Source organism: Terrapene carolina, unplaced genomic scaffold (assembly GCF_002925995.2).
Source record: "Terrapene carolina triunguis isolate 2854851 unplaced genomic scaffold, T_m_triunguis-2.0 Scaffold49, whole genome shotgun sequence".
Lineage (NCBI taxonomy): Eukaryota > Metazoa > Chordata > Testudines > Emydidae > Terrapene > Terrapene triunguis.
This window is the reverse complement of record NW_020664400.1, coordinates 3,946,376-3,970,792: the sequence shown is the minus strand read 5'-3', so window position 1 is coordinate 3,970,792 and position 24,417 is coordinate 3,946,376. Positions and strand designations below refer to the sequence as shown.

Genomic DNA, 24,417 nt, shown 5'->3' with positions numbered 1-24,417 from the left:
ATGCGGGCGATGAGAAGAGATTTTGGAGGGAGCTGCGTTGGGCATATCCAGCGTATATACACTTGGGATATACATACCAGTGTAAGTCACTATTGAGTGGGTTGTCACCCTCTGTGCCAAATCCACAGAGGATGAGTTCTGTTATAGCTGTTAGCTACAGGAGCCATAACCTCAGGTCAAAAGTCGTCAAACGGCCGTGCCCTGTTCTTTTAGCCCTGAAGGTTACTGGTTCAGTTCCTGATCACTATAACCATTGCACTAGTATCCACAAGGCTTTTGCTTTCTGACAACAGGGGTGAGAGAGAGACTTGCTGGCCTGAACATTTGTGACTTAGGGGCACTAGTGCACACCAGTGAGGTGCATAGCAGACAGCTTGAATCCAAAGAATATCCACAAAGACTTTTTTGCTCTATTCACCCAGCTACACGGCAAGAAGCAACATGAGTTAACGCATGAGACACCAAACAGGGGTTGGAAGGTGTGAGTTCTAGCCCTGGCTCTGCTGATTTTTGACCTGGGGTAAAATACTTCTGTGTTCTATGACTCAGTTTCCCCATCTGTAAAGTTGGGACTAATGGTGAAACCGACCTTGATTAAATGCTTTAGGTTAGTGATGAAAAGTGCTATGTAAATGCTAAAAGTTGTTATTGCCTCTGAGCCAACTCAGCCTCAGCTTCTTGTGGCCTTTGTCCTTGTTAATTACAAAACCTGGTGCAGGTCTCAAACGCCCAGAGAAGGGGCAATATAAACATATTTTTAATTATTTTAAGCCACTGTCTAATTTCTCTCTGAGTTGTGGATCTCTCCTCTGTGTTTTATGTCCAGCTGTTGCTGCTTGGAAGTGAGCACATATTTTGCCCTGAAATCTGTATCCTGAATGAGCCATTCATTTGCCCTCCAGATCTTACTCATGATTTGCAATCCCAGTGTAACATTTTCACATTGTGTATGCACATCTCATCCAGGCTAAGAGCTGCACTTGGTGATGTAAGCTGATATTTTAATTCTCTTACAAGGAATGGTGTTTAGAGGAATGACTTAAGTGGATTACTCATCTTCTGTAATAACTTGGCAATGCTCCCGTTCTATTCCTAGACATGACGCTTGATGCTTTGATTCTTCTTCTTTTTTTAACGAGAAATTACACTCATGTGTTTTTCAAAGGCTGACTCCTCCCCCTTTATGAGCACTGCATTCTGGGAAATGTAGTAGATCTGCATTAAAGGAACAGGGCAGCTCTGAAAAGCAAACTGCACACTTCTGAGTATTGAGAGCTACATCCTCCACCCAGCACCCACCTCAAGTATCTGGGCCAGGTGCTGAGGAGATACATAAGGGGGAAGAGGGAGAAAGAGAAGGACATGCATGAAGGCTTTTTTATGCCAGCCCCGGAAGCTTCCCTGAGCCCCCTAATGTGATCTTAGCAGAGGGAGGATACATTACCAGTTAATTTTCTTGTGATACATTCAGATACCATGCTGCTGTGTGGGATAGATGGATGGATCTATCTTCCTATGGATGGAAGGATCCTCCTGTGGATGGATGGCTTGATGGATAAACAATCCATGCCCCTCCCTCTGCCAACTGCTGTGCAGAGTCCCTGTGAAGTTGGGCTCTGTGCCATGCAGGGGTTGTGCACCCCAGTCACAGCACCTTTGCAGGAGAACAACAGCAGAAGAGTCTCCAGGGGTGCAGAGGAGGGGACTGGTTTAGCCTCTAATTGCACAGGAGATGCATTTAAATAATATTCACGGTGGAGCTTTAACTCAAACAGAAATGACAACACAAACCCCCAGGAGTAGGAAAACATCATGCAGGGACTTGGGGGGGACTGTTCTTAAGATCAGCACTTTGCAGGAACCCTTTTCAGGAGCATAACAAGGGCTCAGGCCATCTGGGCAAAAATATAGGCTGCAGTTGGTGGTTTACAGCATGACTGTAACTACTAGCCCCCATATCTTCTTTCACACCATTCAGGAAGGTACTTCATCCAGGGGCTCCCCACACCCTGAGATTGGCTTGGTTCAATTTTGTTTGGATAAAGGGCCCTCTATCCCTGCCAAGCTGCATTGTTGTTGGTTGTTCAGATACTACAGCAACAAGTACAGTATAAATACTGAGTTAGGTTATTACTGAAAAGAGCCACCGAACCAAGGTCTTGTCCTAAACACACTCGCATAACAAATGGAAAGGAAATTCACACATGTAGGAGGAAAGGGTGACTCAGTCCCACTGGTATTCAAGCCTGAGATTCCTAGGAGTCCAGGTATTTCAAAGTTGAGGTTTAGGCATGGGAAACCATCCCCTCTGCTCTAAGATCTCAGTGCTTGGCTAAGATTAAACAACACTGATTGTGATCACAAAAGCCCAGCAAGAGCTGTTTCGTGGCCTGGAAACCAATCCAGCTATTCCAGACAGAAGGACAGAATACAGAGTGAAAGATACAATTATCCAATATGGCCTAGATCCAAAGTCCAGTTAAATCAGTGAAAGTCAATCAATTGACTTCAGTGGCTTTGGATCAAGCCCTATATTAGCTTTCTCACCACAGTGTCTCCAATTAATTTACATCTCCACATCCTTTGGAAGCTGTAAACCCCATGTAAGCACAAGGGTTCATTAATTTTTATTATATTAATAGAATAGTTAACACTCAGGCATGAAACCACCATCTTCTCCATTTGACAATACAGACTATATCTCAGACAATGTAGCTCTCAGTTCAAGGCCTACAGTATTCAGAGTACCGTAAGTTCATCCATTTCTAACAGTTAACTTATTACATTATCCCACTCTTACCCCACACCCCCTCCTCAGACAGAGATCTCTGCTAATTCAGTTTTACATCCCACTGCCTTATGAAGCCAAATAAAACTGTCGATTATATTTTTTGAATAGCTATGGCTCTGGGCAATACATACAGTCACAAGAACTATGTATAACACTGGGCAATATTTTACTGATAGTGCCTTCTGTGCCAGTCAGAGATTGATTTCCAGTAAATCTTTAGCTTGAGTCCCCACATGGCTAGATAGTTAACTCTATGTGGCTTTTCTAGGGACTGGACCTCACTCATCTTCTCTTTATCTAATCTCATACATATGGATGATACTCACATACTGTAATGCCCAATCCTGCAAGGTACTGACTGCCTTAACTCCCAGTAATATCAATATGAATTGAGGTCACACAGCAGGACTGGACTCATAATAAATTGAGGAACCATGTAATGAATTGCAGAACCATTGTATTCAGCTGCATTGCCTCACATGAGTAATGTGGCCAACCTCAGTCCAACAAAACCTATATCCCACATTACCCATCATGTACTATCTAGGTCATCTAGGGACCAGATGTTCAGTAGCACTGAGCAGACACCTCTCCTATTGGCTTCACTTGGAGCTTCAGGTGTGCAGCACCACAGAAAATCAAGCCCCATCTCTGTCTCTGTCACTAGCTCTAGCTCTAAGTCTATCTATCTTAACTCATTGGGGGATTATTGTAGGAAAGTTTCTTGGACTGGGTTATTTGAACCAAGAGAAGGAAGTCATAAAAAGAATGAATCACACACTGTACCTTACACCACAGCCCTTCCTCTGCTGTCCTTTCTCTCTGATCAGTTACAACAATATAGTAGAATATTTTTCCAGCCTCCCCCTCCTCTCCTGTGCTATTGCACTGAGAGGAGCACAACTCCAGTTTCCTGTTTTTTCACAAAAGAAAGGAAATAATGCAATCCTTTCCTTTTAAGTTTTTGCAATGACAGTAACACAACAAAATGTGAGACAACAGTGCAATCATAGCTGGAATATTATATAAAGCAGGCTGTCCTCCCCGCACTTCGCCCCATCATCACAGCCGCTTCCAGTTTATCCCTGACTGTGACACTCACCTTACCCTTCCCTTCACCAGACTCCTTTCTACTATGGCCCTGAGTCAGCCAGGTTCTTGTTCAGGACTTGGCCACATTTAAAAGTGTGGCTGGTATAGGCAGACCAGCAGTCCTTCTTAGTGGAGACTCAGTTTATACTGGCCAAAAAAAAAAAAAGGTGTGTGTGTGTTTTGGTGGCATAGTTTATACTAGTTCCCTGAGCAAAATAAGCTTCCGCGGCAAAAGCACTTTTTGCCAGTATAACTGAGACCATACGAGGGCTTTTGTTGGCACAGCAATGTCATGAAAACTCAAACAGCTCTGAAGCAAAACTTTGAAGTGGAGACCTAGCCTCACACCTAGCTGCATCATTACTACTTAGATTTTTTATTTTGAAATGTACTTTTTTTAACTGCAGCAGCTACCACTGTGAAGGCAATAAAGCTTCTGCGGTGAATTGCTATGTTCTTTCAGAACAGAGATTACGAGGCAATTTAAAGATCATTGCAAAACTCCAGAATGTTACAGTGCATTTTAGCAACACATTTTAACAGGCTCCGGCAACTGAGACCCCCAGTCACTCCACCGGCTGTGCCATGTGGGTTAGTGGATCTTTTTAGCACAGGCTAAAATCAATTAGTTTTTTGTTTCCACTCAATGAACCCTTATTTTAAGTCTTCCAGTTTTTCAGGGTTAAGTGCTCCTCACTAGTTGCCATTTGAGTGTATGATTCAAAAGCTGGCCTATTAAACCCTACTCCCCACTATTGTATATCACTCATTTATTTTAAATAAAGTCCTCACCACAAGACCTCCTGAGGTCCCTTCCAATCCTGATATTCTATGAATCTATGATTAAGATAGCAGAAGCCAGCGAAAAAAGAGCAAATGTATTTACAGAATGTAATGCTACCAATGGGCTATGCACAAACACCTGGCCATGGAAAATGGAAACTTGAAACAGGCTTGAATAATAACAACAAACGAATCATTAGAATATCAGGGTTGGAAGGGACCTCAGGAGGTATCTAGTCCAACCCCCTGCTCAAAGCAGGACCAACCCCAACTAAATCATCGCAGCCAGGGCTTTGTCAAGTTGGGCCTTAAAAACCTCTAAGGATGGAGATTCCGCCACCTCCCTAGGTAACCCGTTCCAGTGCTCCACCACCCTCCTAGTGAAATAGTGTTTCCTGATATCCAACCTAAACCTCCCCCACTGCAACTTGAGACCATTGCTGCTTGTTCTGTCAATAGCAGAACCAATGCTTCGGAATGGACAGAAGTATCAAGCTCAAAGGAGGCTGTATTTTAAACAGAGCCTGTAGGGGCCTGATCCAAAGCTCATTGAAGTCAGCGCCAGGGGTTGCATTGGTTTCCATGGACTTTAAAGGCGCCTCTGGTTTTGTAACTCTCTCTTTAACACTAGGGACAGTCCCCCAGTCTCACCTGCGAGTCCCGCCCTGATCGGGGCAACTGAGTTTTCGTGCTAGGCACTCCCTGAACGCGCCGGGCAGGTCACTTCTCCCCAAGCAAAGCCACTCGGACTTCCCTTCCCCTGCAGCGCGCTCCTCAGCTATACAGCCCTGGCCCGCGGGTAACAGTGCCCGGCACGGCCCCACGGAACCTCACAGGTGAGGGTCTCTCTCTGTGGTGCCGCGTTTCCCGTCCAGGGTGTTCACGCTCACCTCTGCCACAGCTCCTCTCCGTTACACCGGCGTCAAACCAGGAGAACCCTAGTGATGTGAACGGGTTACACCGGTGTCACTCCGGACTAAGGAAGGAGTCTGAGGGGAGAGCGGCGGGCGGGCTGAGGGGAGCGGCGCGCGGCACAACAGCCGCGCACCCAGGACCAACTACAACTCCCAGGGGTCTGAGCTGCGCGGGGCGGGCCCAGCCCTTAACTGACTGCGCTCTTCTCCTATCGGCCGCGCCCCCCGGCTACCCCTGCCCAATCGGCGGGCGGGGCGGGGCGCCAGGCCGGCGAGGGGAGCGAGTTGCTGCCTCTCAGCCCGGACACTCCGGAGTCTCGCATGGGGCGGGCGGCGGCGGCGTGGGGGCCGGGCGGGCGCTGAGGCCGCGGCGCTGCGGGCGATGGGTAAGAAACAGCCCTGCCGGGTCTTGGCCGGGCAGCGTGTCCCGGCGGGGGGTGTAAGTTGGGGGGCCGGGCTGGCAGGGGGGGGGGGCGGGGGGGCGGGGGGGGGGGGGGGGGAGGGGGGGGGGCTGGGCCCCAGGAGACGCGAGCGGTTCGGGGTTGGGGCGGGAGCCGGCTTCCGACCCCGGTGATGGTAAATCCTGCAGCGCGCCCACGATCCCCTGCCCGGCAGCGGGGTCTGGGCTCGGCGAGAGCCGGGGCTCGCCGGCAGCCGCCCAGCCCTGTTCACACGGCCGGAGCCGGGCCCCAGTTGTCTTAGGCGGCAGGTTCTTCAGGAGGGGAGGGGGGGAGGGAGTTTTTTTTTTTTTCTTCTTCTCCGTCTCTCAAAAGTTTCTGGCTGCAGGGGGCTTCCCAGTCACTTTTTATCTCGAAATACACTTTTCTTTCTAGTTGGTAAATTTCAGCGCTGCGTCGGGTTCTGGCATCCCACTTCCTGTTGTGGTTTGTGATCTTTAGCTGGGCTCAGCTAATTTGTTGTGACAGCTGTCAGCAACAGCGTCTTTCTTCTCTCTCTCTCTTTGGTTCCCAGAAGAATCTGCCTGTTTTTCCCCTTCCCCGTCACGGCCTCCAAAGGGTTAAGCGGAGGTATTGTACAGTGTGTACGCAGAATTCGGGTTCCATTGTACTCTGTCATTTCCCGAAAGCGGCTCACGCTTGTACTTTGAAGATGCTAACGGCCCCTCCTTCCGAGCCAAGAAATGCTTTGACCTTTTCAAGAACACTTTTTTTTTTTTTTTTCTCCAACCAGTACGGCCGTGTAGAGGAATGAAGCGAAGCTATTCCCATTTGCCCCTCACCGGAGCACATACACGCACACATACCTTGGTAGTTAGTGTGAACAAGAGAAATGTTCAGTAATGGGTGTGTGTGTGTGACTCTGGAAATTGCAGATTGCTGCTGTGAAATACAAACATCCACTGTCACTGTTGGCAAAGGCAGAACCAAAAATCCAAAATACCAGAGGACTCTGCTGTTCCGGATTAGATTGGAGTCGTCTTTCCTTGGGGATTTAGTTAACGCACTCTCCCTTTCTCTATCCATTGGAATATGTATGAGGTTGAGCACCCCCTGCTGCCCCCTTGGGTAGGGTTTAGATGAGCTCATGGGTCATTGCCATCTCTAATTTCTGTGATTCCCTGAAGTTTGGGAATGGATTTGCTGCACTTTCTGCCTTGCTGACATTGGTGCCCTGCTGGTTTCTCGCTCTCACTCTTGTTTATACTGAGTTTTTGATTTGTTAGCAAGGTTGGGTTGCTTTTGGTTTAAGGTTTCTTTTTGTAGCAGCGTAATCTCATGGCTGAAGCACAGGGGTCGGAGCCTGGAGAACTGGCTTCTATTCCTTGCTGTGCCATTGTGCGACCTTGGGCGAGTCCCTCCCTTCCCCATTCCATGCCTCAGTTTCCCCACCTGTAAAATGATGGTTATGATACTGCCCCATCACATGTGATGCTGTGGTGTCGACATTAATCCACTAGTGATGGAAGGATAAAGCACTGATTTTGAGCAGCATGTCCAGCTCTCCTCTCTGGACTGGTGAGAGAACGGTGCTGTCAGAGGAAGGGACACCACCATAAACTGTGTGAGCCCCCAACCATGCAGAAGGACAGCCCCAAAACAGGCACTTTGCCATCCCAATAAAACTGCCAAGCAGGGTCCTGCACAGCTGCCTTGCAAATAAACAGGTGCTTTTCAGTGTTGCAACCCAGATAAGACGCATCCCAACTGGCATGAAACAAAGAACAGTATAATACTGGATCCTCAGGATAGGAAATGGGGGGGAGGGGAGGAACAACTGCTGGGATCTGCATAGGAAGAATGAAGCGGGAGCAGCAGGACTCTGCAGAGCAGAGGGGTAGATTCCTACATGTGGCGTGAGCCAAGTTGTGCTCTCACTCTTCCATATGCAACCCCCCTGATGTCTCCAATGTCAGCGAGGGCAGGGGTCTGCCCTGTTTATATAAGGAGAGGAGGGCACAGCTTGTCAACAAGCCATGATCCATCCAGTGTAACTGTTAGGAGAACTCCCTAATTAATGGTGTTCGGCTTGCTTTGTAATTAACAAAAACACCTGCACTTGACTCCTTTGTTTATTGGGAGTTGTGCTCTTGCGTCAGTGAGGGGTTCAGGTGTCTTTGTCCCTTCCTCTCCCTGCCTGTTCTCTGTGCCATGTTGACGAGCCCAGGCAGTTGGGGGGGGTTGACTCTCAGCCTTCCTCCCTCCCCCATAGTGGCTCCTGCCATAAGCCGGGTAAAAGACTCAAGCTGTTCTCTGCTCTGTTTCCCAAAGTTGTCATCATGTCCAGTAATCCTCTCAGAAGCCGGGCTTGTTTTGGCTGCCGTGCGTGGTGATCTCATGCCCAGAGAACATTAAACCGGCCAGTTTTCTCTCCCCTTTGTACAGTATGTGAAAGCATTTTATGAGCTCGCTGACCCCGTGGGGCTGAGAACGACACACAGCAAACACGAACTGGAGTAGGCTGAGGGGCTGAGCCTTGGGAACAGATCAGCCCTTGTTGTTGTTTGAAAAGCTCCAGAAGGAGAGGTTGATATTTCACCAGTGTCAGAAGGAGAGACTGATGCGGCCTGGTTCTGGTTCCGATCTGCCCTCCCCTCAGCTTGGAAACGGGGTTTGTTGGAGTAGTGGGTGACCTCGGCCCGACAGATGTTGCTCGTTCGGACTCCGGCACCAGCAGAAGTGCAGAGTAGGAGGGGTTTTTTGTTTGTTTGTTTCTCTTCCTTCCTTGTTGTGTAAACAGAATCTATATTAAGCAGTTATGCAACGTGGAATGAATCGCACAAGTGCAGAAATGGGGGGTGGGGCCTCTGCCCTGAGTTCACAGCAGATCATGCACCATTCCAAGCCCCCCATTTCCAGAAACATTGTGTAGTGTGGGAGTTGCTCGGCAAGGTTGCTTACTGGACCACAGCCAAAGACAAGCTATGTCCCAGGTTCTGACGGGGTGGCCTCCGTGCAGTACTCACTATGGCAATCAGGGACCCTCCTCAGGACTGGAACTTGGCACTAGGACCTTGCTCTGCCACTGTCCTGCTGTGCAATCGTAGCCAAGTCACATCTCTGCTCAGTGCCTCAGTTTCCCCTCTCTCAATTCAGATTGTAAACTCTTCAGGGCAGGTAAGTGTCTGTGTAGCACCCAGCACAGTGGGGCCCTGGTCTCAATGTGGCCTCTAGACGCTACAGTAATATACCTCTTACAGTGTCCCGGCTGTGCTTCCCTTGGCCTGGCCTTTGGGCAGGAGTTTCCCGCTGGCTCTCTGGTCGGGGGTGGGTGTACTTTTTTGTAATTGTTCAATTGTCCGTTACTTGTGGGTTGGATTAGCAGCAGCACAGATCCAAATGCTTGCTTTAGGCCGATTGGGGACAGTGCAGGGCAGTCTGCCCAGCTCTACCCCCCTACTGACTTGGAGGGGTTGGGATTCTTCTACGAGCCAGGTGGGAACTGGTGAGGGCTATTTATTTAACTGCTGGGTAGTGGAGGGAGGTGGTCTCTACCCCGCTCTCGCTGTCTATGGGCTCTTGTTGAAGAACCTGAGGGGTAGGGGGTTCGACAGGGCAGGAGTGGTCAGGGGCTGCAGTAGACCTAAGGCAGGTCATGTCTTGCGTTGTCTCAGGTAATGACTGGGGAAGTGGAAGGGTCTCTCCACTTGCTCGCTGGGGCTGGGGGGATTTCCCATCCCTCCTCAGCAACTGGAGGGAGAGTTAGCCACCTGCCAGAGGCAGTTAGCCGAGCGTCTGGCAGGAACGGATGTGGCTGAGGTGGGGAAGCGTTCACAGCATTGCACTGGCTCCCACGGCTCCAGGAAGCCACCCTGAAAGCGAAAGCAGTGGCCAGACGGCCCACCGTCAGGAGCTGTTGACAAACACGGCATGTCTCTGAACAGGAAGCAAGGCAGATACCTGCGTCACAGAGGTCTCTGTTCTTGGAAAGCCTGCCTGTCCTCAGGCCCAGTCCAGGGCAGTGGGTCCCTCTGGCATGTCCAAGGCTGAAGAGTGTCCCTCTCTGGAGTTCTGACTGGGTTCAGCTGGGGCCTGGCCCCCTGTGCAGGGCTGGGACCTCCCTCAGAAAGAGTGGCGTGTAGCAATGGACCATGGGCCCAAGCATGAAATCCTGAAAGACCTGACTGTTTCCCGAGTTCAGGGCTGTGCAGATCTGAGCATCCAGGTCTCCATCCATTGGAGAGGCCTGGACTGGGAAGTCTAGATCTAGCTCCAGCTCTGCGCCCTGCGTTTGAGGGGAGGGAAGGTTGGATCCTGGATTACTGATGCTGGAAACTGGGGCCCTGTAGCATTTGAGGGACTGATCACATGTATTCCCTAGTACATGCATCTGTCTGGGCTGCCAAGGAGTGCTGGTGTCTCACTCTGCAGTGTGTGTGCAGAGTATGGAGAGAACCTCCCCTTGATTTGCATGATTGTTTGGGCCTTTCACTTCTCAATGGTTTCTTCATCTTCTCCCTTGGCCACAGCACTCAGCTTTAAAGGGAAGAGGAAGAAGAAGACATCCACAATGGAGGCTGCTGGGCCGGGGCCTGTGGAAGAGGCTGATGCTGTGAAGCCTGGACCCGAGGGGAGCCAGAGCACTGTGGACCCGCTGGACCAAGTGGTGAGTGAGAAACAGCGTGAAGTTCTCTCCTTGTCTCCCATTGGAGTTTCTTGAGGCACTCTGCCTTCTCCATGAGATGAGAATGGGGTGCTTGAACCCTCTGAGAGAGGTGGGCAAAGGATGCTGTCGAGGTATATTTTGCTGTTTGGGTACCTGTGTTCATAGCTGCACCAGTCGACAGGCCAGGGCAGCAACTGACAACAATGCTCCAGGAACAACAGCTGAAATTCCTGTGCAGCCTAGTGCGGGGGGAATCTCTCTCCTTCCTCTTGATGGCAAACAGTTGCTAAAGACAGTTCATCGCTGTTCCAGCATACCCTGATAGGGGCTGCTCTGGGTGTCTGTACTGAAAGACAGCCCTAGACTTTGGGTTGGTCTCACTCTTATTCTAGATGAAGGAAAAACAACCAATTTTAAAGTCAAGCCTCCAGGGAAGTGCCGGCGGGGGTTGTTTTATTTGTTTTCTCATAGGTGCCCCAGTCCTGGCCTGGGACCTTGTTGGGCTGGGCGGTGTACAGCCCTAGAACAGAGAGAGGGGACCTGCCCCAAAGTACATGATGAGAGCCGACAGGCAGAGACAGAGCACAAGGAAGCAATGAGACTGTGCTGTCTACCTGGGCAGGGCAGACACAGGGCAAAGGGGTAGAACGCATCAGCAGAGTGAACCTTGGGATAGATGCAAATGGCAAGTTAGTGCCAGGATTTTTTTTTCTTAAAATCAGCTAAAGGGAAAGAAAAGGGACAGGGATGAGGGGGGCAGGTGTGGAGTGACATGGAGATGAAGGGACTATGAGGGAGACTGTGTGCATCGTCTTTATAACCTGCTGCCTCAGCTTGGCCTCAGTCGCCAGGCTCCTTAGAGATGTGGAGGCGTGATGCGGAGCCATTCCATAGAGTGGCTACGGAATTCTGCATGGGGCCTGTTTGTGTGGCCAGGGCTGACTTACACCTGCATCAGTCCCTTATTTACACCTGCAACATGCAGCAAAGGTGTGTCCCTTACAATAGAGAAGACCCAGAACTTGGTTGTCATAAATAGAAGGGGATTGTTGATAAGACTCAGGGGTTCTCTTGAACTTCCAGACAAATGCAACCTGTGCTGTTGAAGCAGTGGTGGAACAGACTACTGATGACGCTGCAGTCCTAGGCGTGCAAACCTGCCCGGTGCTCAGTTTGCGCACACAAATGGCTGGCGTGCACACACAGGTGTGCACCATCTGCAGCAGGGAGTCGGAAGTCAGGCTGCAACTGAGACACTGAGAGTGTTTCGGGGCAAGGCGCATTACAGGCCTCTGGGATAATCGGTGCAGTTATGGAATTGAGACCATTTCCAGGAATGGTGACAACCCAAAAGAGAAAGCAGATGCTCAGATTGTCCGTCTGCATCATGTGAAACTGAGAGGGGAGCCACAGAGCCAAGGAATTAATGAGGGGGAAATGGGTGAAGGGCAGTCGAAGAAGTCATGTCCACCTTTGTCTCTCTCTGAGCATTGCTGCCCTTGCCGCATGGAGCGTGTTGCATAGTCATGTATGCTGCTGGGTGCATGTGGCCCCATGCTGCTCTGTGAAAGGCCTGCGGGAGCGCACCCAGTCCAGAGCAGGTCACTGCATGGAGTATGTGGACCATAGGAAGCGTGTCTGTTCTCTATTTTGGGGGAGATGCCCCTTTAGCTCACCAGAGGCCTGTGGCATCTCCATTGTGGAAGGTTGTGAGTTCTGTTCCTCCTGTTGCTTGTAGACATCTGCCTGCCTACGGGGCCTGTTCCATGGCCTCCTGGCCACAGAACCTTCTATGGGACTGTTGCGTGAGACTGGTGTGTCCTCCTCATCACTTCAGTTGTCAATTTAAAGTCCTCCTAGGTTGCAGCCATGGGGTGGGTGTGAGTCGTACAGCCTCCCTGGGTCGAGTGTTGGGTTACACTGGTTCTTGTCAATCCGTTATCTCCCCAAGCACTATGGAAACTCACATATGATGCCTTGTGTCTTTGTGGGCACATCTAAAGGGCACCTGCCACTTCCATCTTGGTGGGGAGAGAGATGGGATGGATACAAAAGAGACCTTCCCCATGGTGCTGAGAGTGAGGGGTGTAGATTGTGTGAGTCCTCAGCACTGGGTGGCTGGTGTGATTGCTAAAGATGGGACTAGAGACAAAGTGTCCCCAGCAGTCCCTTGCCCTGGGCCTAGCTGCTGTGACAGCCATGGCAAGACACACCATAACACTGCTCCCATTAAATGGCACTGGATGTCTTGGGTGACCAGCAATGGCAGACCATGCCTCTCGCCCTCCAGGCCACCAGTGTTGGTCCAATCTAGGAAAAATTGTTCCCCTCTGAGTGTAGTTCTGGTGAAAGGAGTTTGGTGAAGTGGTTCATTCACTCAGTCTGGTTTCCAGCAGGCAGGTGGCCGCTTCACCGAAACCTCTGCCACAGCCAACTTGAGTGAGCAGGCTTAGCAGAGTGGGCGAGGACCGGATGGTGTACAAAGTGTGTCTCGTGCCTTAGAGGAGAGGGCTGTCCCATCAGGGCAGGCCTGAGTGGGTGGTGGCGGTGCTGAGTGGGTTTGAGAAACTTGCCCTGTGGCAGAGGCCTTGATTGCCAGGACTCTCGCTCACGCACCAGTCCCCCGTACTGAATTCACTGAGGTTTAAAAAAGGAAAAGGAGGCCCAGAAATAGCTCAGCAGCTAAAATAACACGTCTGTCACAAGCAGTTAAAAGAATAGAAAGAAGAAAAAGTGCTGGGAGCTGAGCAGCTGCTTTGCCCAAAAATAGCAACAAGTTTTATAACTCTGGAAAATGTAGAACAAACAAATGAGAAACATTTTTAGCCGAGAGAGAGAGAGAGGATGAGAGCGAGTATTTCTGCCCTTCTGTTTTCCTGGAAGCTGTTCCTCGTGTTCTCACACAGCTCCAGTGCTCTGACCAACTTGGCTGCCTTCCCAGCCGGGAGAATAATAAACTCTGGCTCTCACTCTTTAGTTGCACAAGTCTGTTACTCTCCGGAGCTAATAAAATGCCTCCGACCACAAAACGCCTCTCGATGGTATTTAGAGCAGTGGTACAATGCAGCATGGCATTCTGTGAAAACCCCACTGGTGGGAGTAGAACCCAGGAGTCCTGACTCCCAGTTCACTACTGTGAGTGTGTATCCAGCAGGCAGAGCCATGCAGATGTGTGTTGGGGGTGTCCAAGATGAGGTTGAAAAGAGGCAAGAAAATGTGAGGCTTCAGTAACTCTCTTATCATCCCTGGCATTCCGTAAGTGGCCTTGTACTGTTCCCCTCCTTGCTGAGGGACTCTGGGGGCAACTGGTCCTGGATCTTGGCACTCCAGCCTGCACAGCTGTTCTGAAGCAAACATGAGCTAGGCCGTGGGAGCTGCTGCTGCTCCTCAGCTGTGCATATCTAGGAGGGTTAAGGAATTAATATAGTCCCCCCCCCCCCAAATGCAGTCTTCTCTGGATTCAGGAAGACTTTAGCTGGCTCTGTGTGGCAAACGCATATAAGTTGGGTGACCTAGTGGCAATGGCCTGGCAGTCAGGACTCCTGGTACAATTCCTGGCTCTGATAGGGAACATGGCCCAGTGAGTAGAGTGGGGGCTGGGAGCCAGGACTCCCAGGTTCTATTCCTGGCTCTGCCATGGACTCTATGTGAGCTGAGGCAGGTCCCCTCCCTCTCTGTCCTTTGACTTCCCCGCCTCAGTTGGTGATTGCCTGGCTGTGTTTCTCCGCAGGACTCGCCAGCACTGAAGCCAGACAGCAGCTCCGAAGAGGAGCAGAAGAGGCTGGTGGAGGAGATGGGGGATGAGCAGGCATCGAGCAGGGAGAAGGAGGAGGAGCAGACCTTCCTGGTCAATCTCTACAAGTTCATGAAGGACCGTCACACCCCCATTGAGAGGGTGCCTCATCTCGGCTTTAAGCAGAGTGCGTCCACTCACCTTGCGCGCGTCCGCTCATTTCTCCTGCCACAACCCACTGCTCGGCTGCTCATAACCATGTCTTGGGGCCGGGGGGAGTCCCCGAATCCTTTGCTGGTTTCCAGCACAGGTGGCACGGCAGGAGTGGGTGTAGGAGTGACATGCAAGCCACCTCTTCAGGGCCGGCCTGTGAGAGGCTGTCACATCCATGTAACAGCCAGTCATAGACTGGGGGCAGGAAGTGGGGCTATCCCAGGACAGTGCCAGTGATTCCCCCTCCACGACTGGCAGGCCCAGGCCTGTTGGCTGAGTAACCTGCCAGTGCCACGAGCAACTAGCACCACTCAGTGGCCCAAAGGAAGCAAACTGTGGCTGCTAGTGAGATCCTCATGCAGGTGGCTCACAACAATTCAAGGGTGGCTTTTTGAGTGACCAGAACTCCCCTTCCCAGGCCCTGCATGGGTGGGGGTGTTATCTATGCTGCGCCCTGTGCGGGGGGGGTGCTAATGGCAGAGAGCAAGAGGAGAAAGCCATTGTGTGTGGTGAAGCATACTGCTCTGATCTCTGCCAGCGCCTTGGCCATGCCAGCAGGGGCCTCGGCCGGGTGGGCAGCTTCCTTGCAACAGCACCTCTGTGCTCACTGGGACCATAACAGTCTGGTCATCTTCCTTGTGGCAGTACCCTGCCCAAGCCACCCAGTGTCCCAGCACTGACCTCTCCCTGAAAGGTAGCACAGCAGCTGGTCTCCCAGCATGACACGGCTGTGGTGCTCCCTATACATCCTGTGTATGGAGCCCTGCCCTGGCTGACGACCCAGCGTCATGTTGCTGATGGCCCATCCTGTAGTTCCCATTAAAGTCAGTGGGGGCTACTCTCACACAATCTCCAAGAGTCCCACTGACAAGGCTGCTGGTGATGAAGGGTGAGTAGTGCCTCGGCACAGGGGTCATGAAACGTTAGCCCAGTGACCTGCCCTCACTCCTTGCCTGTTCCTTGTCTTTGTCTAGTTAACCTGTGGAAGATCTACAAAGCCGTGGAGAAGCTGGGAGCGTATGAGCTGGTAAGAAGAGTGGAACTGTATTACTGGGGCAGGGACTCCGCTGCCATCACCCTTATGCTGCCCTGTCGCAGGGTCATCTCTTTAGCAAAGTGGGACACAACTTCCTCTGGAGCCTAAATCTGTTGCTATGTGCAGCAGTTGGGAGCAGGACAGGGTTTAGAGGATCATGGGGGACAGGCCAAGCCTGTGGCCAACCTCCTGTTCAAACAGGTCTCAGCTGCAATGCTGCAATGATGGGGCAAGGCTCCTTGGCGTGGAAGAGACCTCCCAGAGTCTCTCAGCCGAGGTGGAACTGTCATTACTTCCAGACAGAGTCATGCCCAGAGGGCTGAAGGTGGTCCCTAGTGCACAAAGCTGTGATGGCCAATCTGTGCTGTTGGTGCAGATCTCGACCCAAGCGACCCCACTTGGAATGAAGAGAAGGGGCTCAGAGGCTGGTGTAGACTTGCCTTTGGGCTCTTCTGCAGCAGAACTGCAAAGATGTTGGGGTGTCCCAGCTGGTTCACGCCTCCCTGCAACAGCAAATCCACCGTGTTAGAGGGGCAGGGGCAGGGTCGTCTTGGTGAAGCTCATGGTTCAGGTCCTGAAGCAAGGGACAGCGCACACAGCTTCTGATTGGCACAGACGGTGCAGTGCAATAAGCAAAGCACAGTGCTGGACCTGAAGGCAGAGGGGTGGAAAATCCAGTTCCTGGGGACATTGGCAGCCAGAGCAAGAGAGTTTGGGGGAAAGGAAAAAGGTACCTGGCGTCTGCCTTCCTGTCACAGATACCCTGCTCAGCCCCGCAGAGCAAGAGCGGTGTGCAGAGTCCTGGAGCTGGCCCTTTAAAGGCCCCACCCTACCGAGGCTCGTGGGCATGAGAGAGTTAACCAGGCACCTGGTGATTTATCTCTCTGAGCAGAGCAGTGCTGGCATCTCCTGCTGCCTCTTCCTGTCCCTGGTGGATTTAACGGGCAGAGGGGGGAGGGGACTTTGCTGCAGAATGAACATTTTCCTTCATGTTGGCACTTTGCTTGGCTCAGCTGATTTCCTCCCCGTTGCCCCATCTGTTCCTGCAAACAGCAGCAATGTGAGTTGCTGGCGCCAGCACCTGTGCGGAGTGCCATGGGGAGGGGAGGCTCCCTGGAGCCCACAAGGGGGGCTCTCCGGCTCCAGACACCAGTGGGATGGAGCATGTGGCGTTTTCAGCAAGTTGACCAAAAGCCCTGCCACCTGCAGCTGACCCACCCTGGGGTGAGGGGAATGGATCTAGTTAGCCTCATCTGTGCCCATCACTTAACTCTTTCCTGGCTCCCCAGTGCAGCACGGTGCTCATTGCTGCGCAGGGGAAGGTGGCTTGGGGGTCAAAGCAGGACAGCAGGAGGTCGGGCCCGCATTGGAGCTCTGTACACCAGTGCTGTGCTGGAACTGGAAAGCCTGGGTTTTGGTCTAGCTGTGCCATGGTCGTGCTGTGCCTCGGTTTCCCCAGCTGTAAACTGTGATGGTCACAGGCTTAGGCAGGATCCCAACAGGTGGCCTGTGATCTGTGTGCTGGTTGGCCTGTCCTGTTCTCAGCCATGGCCCTGTCGTGAGGCTCCATGGAGGGTTGGATGTAGTCTCAGGTGTTACTGCAATGAGCATCCATTAGCAGGGCCGAGAGCCTAGGGTGCCAGCACTAACACAGAACCTGTGGTCAGCTCCTTGGATGCTCCCCAACCCCCAGCTTTGGAGGGGAGCTGCTGTCGCCGCCCCCAGCCCTGCTCAGGCACTCCAGCTTCCTGTGCTGGCAGGGCCTCTCCCTTCTCTGCAGCACTGGCACATCGCTGGGGTAAGGGTGCCGCCCACAGGCACATTGTGCAAGGTGCTCCTTGATGCTGTGGACACAGCGTCCCCAGTAGGTCTCATTCTCCCCTCCTTTTGCAGGTCACAGGAAGACGCCTCTGGAAGAACGTGTATGATGAGCTGGGGGGCAGCCCTGGAAGCACCAGCGCAGCCACCTGCACCAGGAGGCACTACGAGAGGTATGGATCCCTCCTGCCCATGCCACAGCCCTGAGGGCACAGACAGGAAGAGCAGCCAGTCCTCCCGGAGTGCCTCGCCTCAGCTAGCTGCCAGTGTCACCAGGAACAGCCGCTCCTGGCCACGGACGGCTGCCCTTGAGGCCTCGGTTTGAGCGTCCGCCCTGCCAGCCAGGCTGTGAGGTCTGTCCTGGCGACCGGCACTGTCTGTGGTGCTGAGCCCACACTAGCACAGCGGGGGCTTGCTCCCTCTGCAGCACATAGGGTTTGAGCAGGTTGCTGTGCCTCTCACGCAGGCAGCAGACGCTCCTGCTCCTCGATCCTGCTCCTCGGTCACTCTTCCAGTCCTGGGTCCCCAGATCAGTGGCTTCCAGTTAACATCACCCTGCATCTGCTGCTTCTCACCTTGTGCCCGCACTACGTGTAAACTGGGTACCCCGGCACGTCCTGCCCCTTTGCTCTGTGCCTGAGTTTCCCCATCTGTAAAATGGGGGATGGTACCGCCCTTACTCTGCAGGCTGTGGCAGGGATGCACCCAGCCACGTTTGAGGTATTTTGAGATCCTCCAATGGAAGGGACCAGAGAAGAGTGGGGCGCCGGGGAGGGGTTGTTTATTACAGCCCAATTGTCTGAGGACATACAGGTCCCCGAGGATGCTGGTTGCACCTGCTAGGGTGTACCAGTGCTGGAATCCGGTGCTTCCTCCTAGGAACATGGGTACAGCTGCATGGGCCTAGTGCCACTGCTGTGCTCTGCCCAGGCCCAGCCAAGTCCTCTGCTGTGAGTCATGGTTAGGGTGGGGAGGGCCTGCACGTCTCAGTGGAACTGGGCTCCTCTGGGCCACAGTCCCTGATTCATGCACTTGGCCTCTCTGTCCTGCAGGCTGGTCCTCCCGTACGTGCGACACCTGAAGGGCGAGGATGACAAGCCCCTTCCCCCCGCCAAGCCCCGGAAGCAGTACAAGGTCTCCAGGGAGCCCCGTGGGGAGCAGGGCGATGATGCAGCCGAAAAGAGCAAGAGAGTCAAGAAGGAGAAAAGCGGAGACCAGGTGCAGGACTGTGCCAAGCTGGGCCAGGCCGGGACACCCCCTCCTCAGGGCCTCTCGACAGCAGCCTCCAGACCATTGCTCCTGACAGTGCTCATGCTGCAAGGAGAGATACTGGGGGCTGTGCTGGGGCGAGGGATTGGGCAGGGAGAAAAGCCTCTGAGACAAGAGAACTGCAATGGGCCAGGGGGCAGCAGGGAGGAGGAGGCTGTGGCTGGATGCCTGGGGGAAGAGAACAAAGGAATGGGCAAGTGCGGGAGCTGGAGGGCTGGCTCCCCATGGCTTTTGGGGGGGACTCCGACAGGTGGGTGGATCTGGAACCCACACAGCTGTGATTAGACGTTCAGCTAGAATGGGGAGCTCTTACTACAGCGGCTGAGGAGGAGGGGGAGCTGCTCACCCAGGTCAGGGGTCGGCCTGGGAGTGTCCCTCTGCATTTAGCAGATGATCAGGGGCTGTGTCCCGTGCCCCCTTTCACCCTAACCTGCTCACGGGAGTGTTCTCAGCCCTTTCCCAGCGCTCATGGTCCCATCCCTTGGGTTGTAGGTTTTGCCTGAGAAGGTGAAGCCGGATGCCTCTGCCGCTCCCAAACAGGGCAGGGAGGCTGTGACGGATGGCCCGGAGCAGAGCCGACCAGGAGACCGAGCTGAGGGGCTCCCCCTTTTGAACACCAAAGACTTGGCCAAGAGCCAGCTGTCTGTGAGCTGCCACAGCAACTGTAGGGCCCACGGCTGCTCCGAGGCCTACAAACGGCTCTTCTCCAGCTTCTACTTCAAAGGGAACCATGGTATCATGTCTCCCTTGGCCAAGAAGAAGCTGCTGGCTCAAGTGAGCAAGGCTGAATCCCTGCACTGTGATGAGAGACACCTGAGCCATTGCCCCGAAGGCAAGAAATCCAGGTCTGCAGGGCTCCCCTGCCCCAGCCCAGAGCTTGACTCCAACAGGCCGTCAGTCATTCATCAGAGCAAAGAGGGAAGGAGCCCTGTGCCAGAGGGGGATGATGCCAATGACCCAGCCCAAGCGTGTCACCCCCCTAACAAAGGGGCGGGAGCACCATGCCCAAAGGGATCTCTGAGCCCCAGAGGCAGCCAGATATTTCCAAGGACAGAGGATGGGAGTTCAGGGCGCCACCTCTCCCCTGCTCCTGCCACCTTCACTGGCCACTTCCACACGTACAGAAGTGAGGTTCTGAAACCCGTGAGCTGCCACCCCCTACGAGGCCCGATGGAGTATTTTCGTGGCTTCAAGGATTTCCCAGAGTCTCTCTCCATCTATCAGCAGCCAGGCAAGGACCTGCAGCCAGCCAACCTCCCTCGGAAGAGGCAGGAGGGTACGGACGGTTGTGTGGAGCAGCCAGAAGATCTGCGCAGCAAAGCGAGCCAGGCTCCGCCCTCCTGGAGCAGAGACAGCCAGGGACCCTCCGCCTTCTATAAAGGCGGCTCTGCAGGGAGCAGAGGCTCTCCCTACGCCAGTGTGAAAGCCTGCTGGGTCCCACACATGACCAACTTTGCCAAGGCCAGTCCCCAGCTACCCAAGAATGGCGGGCTCTTCCAGCCCATCCCGCAGAGCCAGGTGGGCAGCCCTGGCCTGGGCCCCGGGTCGAGGAGCAAGCGCAGTCTGGAGGAGGAGGGCTTTGTTCATGGGAAGAAGCTAAAGGCCGTCTCGCCTCTCGTCAAGGGAGTGGAGCCAAAGGACAAGCGCAGCAAGTCGCCGAGCCTCCAGCCGGGCCTGGCCAAGCCACAGGCTGTGGTGCCAAGCCCCAGCTTCCCAGCGCCGCTCCCCTCTGCTGCAGGGCAGGACAGTTACAAAGGGACGATGCTGAGGTTCCCGGTGAACTTTGGCACCCACGCGGACCATTTAAAGGGCCAGTCCTCTCCACTGATCCCTTCGCTCTCTGTCAACCCATTTGTCATCCCTGCGTTTCCAGGCCACTTATTAGCTGCCTCCACTCAATCCTCAGACCTCTGCCGGCCGCTGGCTGCCAGCCTAGTGCACTACCCTACGTCTTACGACAGCTCGCTGCGGCACAGGCTATACCCTGTCACAACGTGGCACAATCAGCCAACATACGCCTCCCCCCACGGGACCACCTTCCACCGGAACAACAAGCTGTAGCCACTGGCGTGGGCACTGTCCCTTGTGGGGAGAGAGGTTTTCTACTGATGGTAGTGGGTCTCAGCCAGCCATGGCGCAGGGGTAGGACACTCAGTAACACTGGAGTTGCAGCTGTGCTGCATCTCACCTTTGGAGCTGCCCCAGTCCCATGGCCTTGTATTGCAAAGCGGTAAGAGAATATACGGACACTCTGGACCACGTCATTTTTACTCTTGATCTTTGAGCTTTATTTGTAATTGACATCGTACGCTGGGGACTTCAACACATATGTTGTGGGTTTAAAAAAAAAAAGGGAGCAAAATAGGTTCAGGAGATTCCTCTTAATGCCGGAGGTGACCCCATTCACCTTGTAGTCGCTCAGACAAGTAGGTTCCAAAGTGCAGCGCGAACTTGGATGTTGTCGGTCCATGCTCCTTAATAGCAGGACTGAAAATAGGAGTGTAAAGACAGGGAGAGAGGAAAAATTCAAATGAATTAACAAGTACTATTTCTAGGGTATCCCAATATGCCAGCTGAATTTTTGGGGTCCTCTATGATCCATGTTACAGAGCACTAGTTCTTCTGATCTAAAAACGGAGCAAGTTTATTTCAGTTGAGTTGCCTCGAGGACAGGAATCATGGGTTTCAATTTCCAGGGGATTGGGGGAGGGGAGTTAAAACACCCATTGGTTTTGCAGAACCCTGAAATGGTTTGAGACGTTCCCAAGCTATTCCCATCCCAACATGACACTGTCTGTGGAGATTCCTGTGGATCTCTCCAAAGGCTGCATTGGTCTGGTTGGAAGCATCTAGGTGTCTACAATAAAACTGCCCAAGATGGTGCAAAATGGGTAGAGTGTTTGGGGTCTCTGTGGTCTCTGGGACTGTGGCGGGAGGAGGAAGAGGCCCATCAGGAGTGTCCAATACTAAGCGAATAGTGTGTGCCGTGTGTATGCTTTGTGGTGATTGCATTGTCACTTAACGAAGCACGTGTGATGGGGACCTGCTGACTTGGCACTATGCACAGGGCTGGTGAGGAATAGCTCTCTTGGGAACAGGCTGGCACCACCTTGAAAGAAGGTGGTTGGATGAGCAGCAAACGGTACTGCCTGTCCTCACCTAGGGTGTAAGCACTGGTACGACTCCACTGACTTCAGCAGGGTTAATCACACTGGTGGGACTGGAAGGAGATGTAAATTCTGACTCCTGCTCCTGTCCATTTCGATGCCAAACCTGTCCACTGACTTCAGTGGGAGCAAGTTCAAGGCCTTGAAAGGGTTAAAGATGCAGAATCTTAAAGTTGGCAGGAAACGAAGACTTTATGCCACCTCAGCTGTGGGATCTTGGGGGTTCTGCAAGTGGTGCCGTGTTCAAAACTACTGCTCCGACTGAAATGCCTCCTGCCTGTTAGAAATGGGAATTTCTGCCTGTCCCTCTGGACATCCTTCCCTTGTGCAGTGTTGGCGAAGGGCATAGCTGGACTCTCCTTCTAACCCTTGGTTCATCTCCCTCAAACAAACCCTCTTCTCTAATTCAGTGACCCACCAGGAACTCTGGCTAGTGTCCTGTGCTGCCTAACTTCTACCTTGGGGGACTTCGCAGGCCCACAGAGCTCTCGGGAGTGCAGGGACAACTTCAGAGGTGAGAGTGTCCAGGAGTCTGAAGTGGTGTGACTGATGCTTTCCGTTCCCTTTGTGTGTGTTGCACCAGTTCAAACAGCCGCTTACCAACATATAACTTACACAGCTCACCTGCATCTGCCCCCACAAGGCTTCAGGTAGACCAGGATTTAAAGGTGCAGTGTCAGATCGTGTCAGCTGGCTCGGACTAACCAGCACCTTTGAAAGTCTAATCAAGACAAAGCAAGTTGTACCTTCACATGGCCTAGGTCTCGGCTCCCCTCTAGCTAACAGCACCCCTTTAAATTCTAGGCCAGGCCAGGCCTGAGTCTAAGGGCAAGTCTTCACTACCCACCGGATCGGCGGGTAGCAATCGATCTATTGGGGATCGACTTATCGCGTCTAGTGAAGATGCAATAAAATCGATCCCTGATCGCTCTGCCGTCGACTCCGGAAATCCACCGCGGCAAGAGGCGGAAGCAGAGTCGACGGCGGCGTGGCAGTGGTTGACTCGCCGCCGTCCTCACAGCCAGGTAAGTCGACCTAAAATACGCAACTTCAGCTACACTATTCACGTAGCTGAAGTTGCGTATCTTAGGTCGACCCCCCTGTAGTGTAGACCTAGCCTAAGATGCTGTGACTCATGTGGCCAGAGGCTAGAAAAGAGGAAGGAAGCAAGAAAAGCATCAACACAAAGGTGGCAGAAAGAATCACCTGCCATTTTACTTTACACTTCTCTCCAGTCCTTTGATGGGATAATAGATGCATGTACCAAGGTGCTGTGGGACTTGGACCTTATCCCTGTGTTGGTCAGTAACACTAGTCACTGGTATAAGAGGAGGATCAGGCCCAGGGCTTCCAATTTACATCCTCTCTCAACTGCAGCCATTGCTTTTTTGTGTAGTTGGTTTTTATTTAAAAAAAAAAAAATCTGAATTCAGGCTCTGTTTCTCCCTTCCCCTCTTCCCCCCACTAGAGCTGGGGCTGGAGGGGCTAAGCTCAGGCTTACAGGCTGCTTTTCTCGCGCTGACCATGCCAGCACTGCCCATTCCCGGGGCGGTAACAGACGAGCGCAGCTTTTCACTGCAGGGTTCTCAAAGCAGGCAAGTCATTGTTGCGTATTGTGATAGGAAACAGGGAATGGGACTGGCAATTTTGGTCACGATTTTAGCAGCACAGTCTCTGTGGGATCTGAGCCTTCCAGATCGGGAGTGGGCAGAGGTAGGAGCATTAACAAATGCTGCTGTAGGTAAGGGATAGAGGAACTGTGTCCAGATGGACAGGTGACCTAGCCACGCATTCCCAAAAGAGAAAAGCTCCATGTGTCTCTTACTTGGCCTTGTATCCAGCCTTCCCAGGCTCATCCAATTCTGCAGGATTGCGTTACCAGCAGACTGGCCTAAATCCCTAAAGATGAAAGGCATTCCCTCCCCTGGTTGGCCCCCAAGTGTCTCCTGTGAAGCATTCCTGCTGCAGGAATGCTGCCTGCATTGCCCCCTCCTTTATTTCTGCACACATACCGCGCTGCCTGAGGCACAGAGCAGTGCTTCTAAAGACTCTGAAATATGCCTTGGAGACACTCAAGGGTCCTGTCAAAACTAGATATGGGCCCGAATGTCCCTTGACCCTTGGGGAAGCTGGCATAAGGAGGCATGATCACTGTTTTATCCCCTTTCTCACCCATTTAGAGCGATCTGCTAATTCCACTGAACAGGTGCCTTCACCTCATTGCAAATCAACCTTCTCTCTGCCGGGAGAATAGACCGGGCAGCCTTTGGCTGAGTGGCATGCTTCCCACCCTGGGTCCAAGGAGCCCTGGTGGCCTTCACCCTAAGGGGTCCTGTGGTCATCCTAAACAAGTGCCTTATTTAGGTGAGCCCCATGTGCTTCGGAGAAAGCTGCTCCATTCTCATGTGCTTTCTCCTGGCCTTGGGTCTAGTTCCTGCTCCCTGGTGCTGCTTTCTCTGCTGGGTTTGACACACCTTTTCTGGAGCTGAGAAGAACACAAGCTAGAAAACAGACTAGTCTCAAGCCTATCCACAACT

General features: G+C 52.7%; 1 protein-coding gene across 2 annotated transcripts; it reads left to right on the top strand.

The window, feature by feature from the left end:
- Positions 1 to 5,928: 5,928 nt before the first annotated feature.
- On the top strand, positions 5,929 to 21,295 carry LOC112114964 (AT-rich interactive domain-containing protein 5A). Of its 2 annotated transcripts, XM_024211892.2 has the most exons (7): positions 5,929 to 5,966; positions 10,508 to 10,644; positions 14,375 to 14,564; positions 15,565 to 15,617; positions 17,520 to 17,617; positions 18,497 to 18,662; positions 19,206 to 21,295. In XM_024211892.2, exons 1-7 carry the CDS (start codon positions 5,963 to 5,965, stop codon positions 20,772 to 20,774), a joined length of 2,217 nt encoding a protein of 738 aa, XP_024067660.1. In that variant the 5' UTR covers positions 5,929 to 5,962; the 3' UTR covers positions 20,775 to 21,295. The 2 variants fall into 2 exon arrangements, with proteins under 2 accessions (XP_024067660.1, XP_026512327.1); XM_026656542.1 differs by lacking the exon at positions 5,929 to 5,966 and having other exon boundaries at positions 10,450 to 10,644.
- The last annotated feature ends 3,122 nt before the right edge of the window (positions 21,296 to 24,417 follow it).

Excerpts from the sequence above, each read along its gene's own strand:
- LOC112114964 (XM_026656542.1), top strand. The coding sequence starts at position 10,450 with ATGATTGTTTGGGCCTTTCACTTCTCAATGGTTTCTTCATCTTCTCCC. Across the intron at positions 14,565-15,564 it reads TCATCTCGGCTTTAAGCAGA|TTAACCTGTGGAAGATCTAC; the intron begins GTGCGTCCACTC and ends GTCTTTGTCTAG. Across the intron at positions 17,618-18,496 it reads ACCAGGAGGCACTACGAGAG|GCTGGTCCTCCCGTACGTGC; the intron begins GTATGGATCCCT and ends TCTGTCCTGCAG.